The sequence below is a fragment of the Gekko japonicus genome, unplaced genomic scaffold, assembly GCF_001447785.1.
Source record: "Gekko japonicus isolate JY-2015 unplaced genomic scaffold, Gekko_japonicus_V1.1 scaffold57245, whole genome shotgun sequence".
Classification (NCBI taxonomy): domain Eukaryota; kingdom Metazoa; phylum Chordata; class Lepidosauria; order Squamata; family Gekkonidae; genus Gekko; species Gekko japonicus.
This window is the reverse complement of record NW_015230675.1, coordinates 1-764: the sequence shown is the minus strand read 5'-3', so window position 1 is coordinate 764 and position 764 is coordinate 1. Positions and strand designations below refer to the sequence as shown.

At 56.9% G+C, this 764-nt stretch overlaps 1 protein-coding gene across 1 annotated transcript; it reads right to left on the bottom strand.

The window, feature by feature from the left end:
• Positions 1 to 5: 5 nt before the first annotated feature.
• On the bottom strand, positions 6 to 755 carry LOC107125377 (tubulin beta chain-like; the record flags this gene model as incomplete). The annotated part of the gene is made up of 1 exon (XM_015428810.1): positions 6 to 755. A coding segment is annotated over one exon (750 nt), but the record flags the coding sequence as incomplete, so codon positions are not given.
• Positions 756 to 764: the final 9 nt, after the last annotated feature.

Below are 764 nucleotides of genomic sequence, written 5' to 3'. Positions count from 1 at the left end.
TCCACAAAGTAGCTGCTGTTCTTGTTCTGGACGTTGAGCATCTGCTCATCCACTTCCTTCATGGACATCCTGCCCCGGAAAATGGCGGCCACCGTAAGGTAGCGGCCGTGGCGTGGGTCGCAGGCTGCCATCATGTTCTTGGAATCGAACATCTGCTGGGTGAGCTCCGGCACCGTGAGGGCACGATATTGCTGGCTGCCACGGCTCGTGAGGGGAGCGAAGCCGGGCATGAAGAAGTGCAGGCGAGGGAAAGGCACCATGTTGACGGCCAGTTTGCGAAGGTCAGCATTCAGCTGGCCAGGAAACCGGAGGCAGGTGGTCACCCCGCTCATGGTGGCAGAGACCAAATGGTTGAGATCCCCGTAGGTAGGAGTTGTCAGTTTCAGTGTGCGGAAGCAGATGTCGTACAAGGCCTCGTTGTCAATGCAGTAGGTTTCATCTGTGTTCTCCACCAGCTGGTGGACAGAAAGGGTGGCATTGTATGGCTCAACCACTGTGTCTGAGACCTTGGGAGATGGCATTACGCTGAACGTGTTCATGATGCGATCCGGGTACTCCTCCCTAATTTTGCTGATGAGAAGAGTTCCCATACCAGATCCGGTGCCGCCACCCAGGGAATGGGTCAGCTGGAAGCCCTGCAGGCAGTCGCAGCTCTCAGACTCCTTCCTTACCACATCCAACACAGAGTCTACGAGCTCGGCTCCCTCTGTGTAGTGGCCCTTGGCCCAGTTGTTCCCAGCACCACTCTGGCCTAGAGGAAGGAG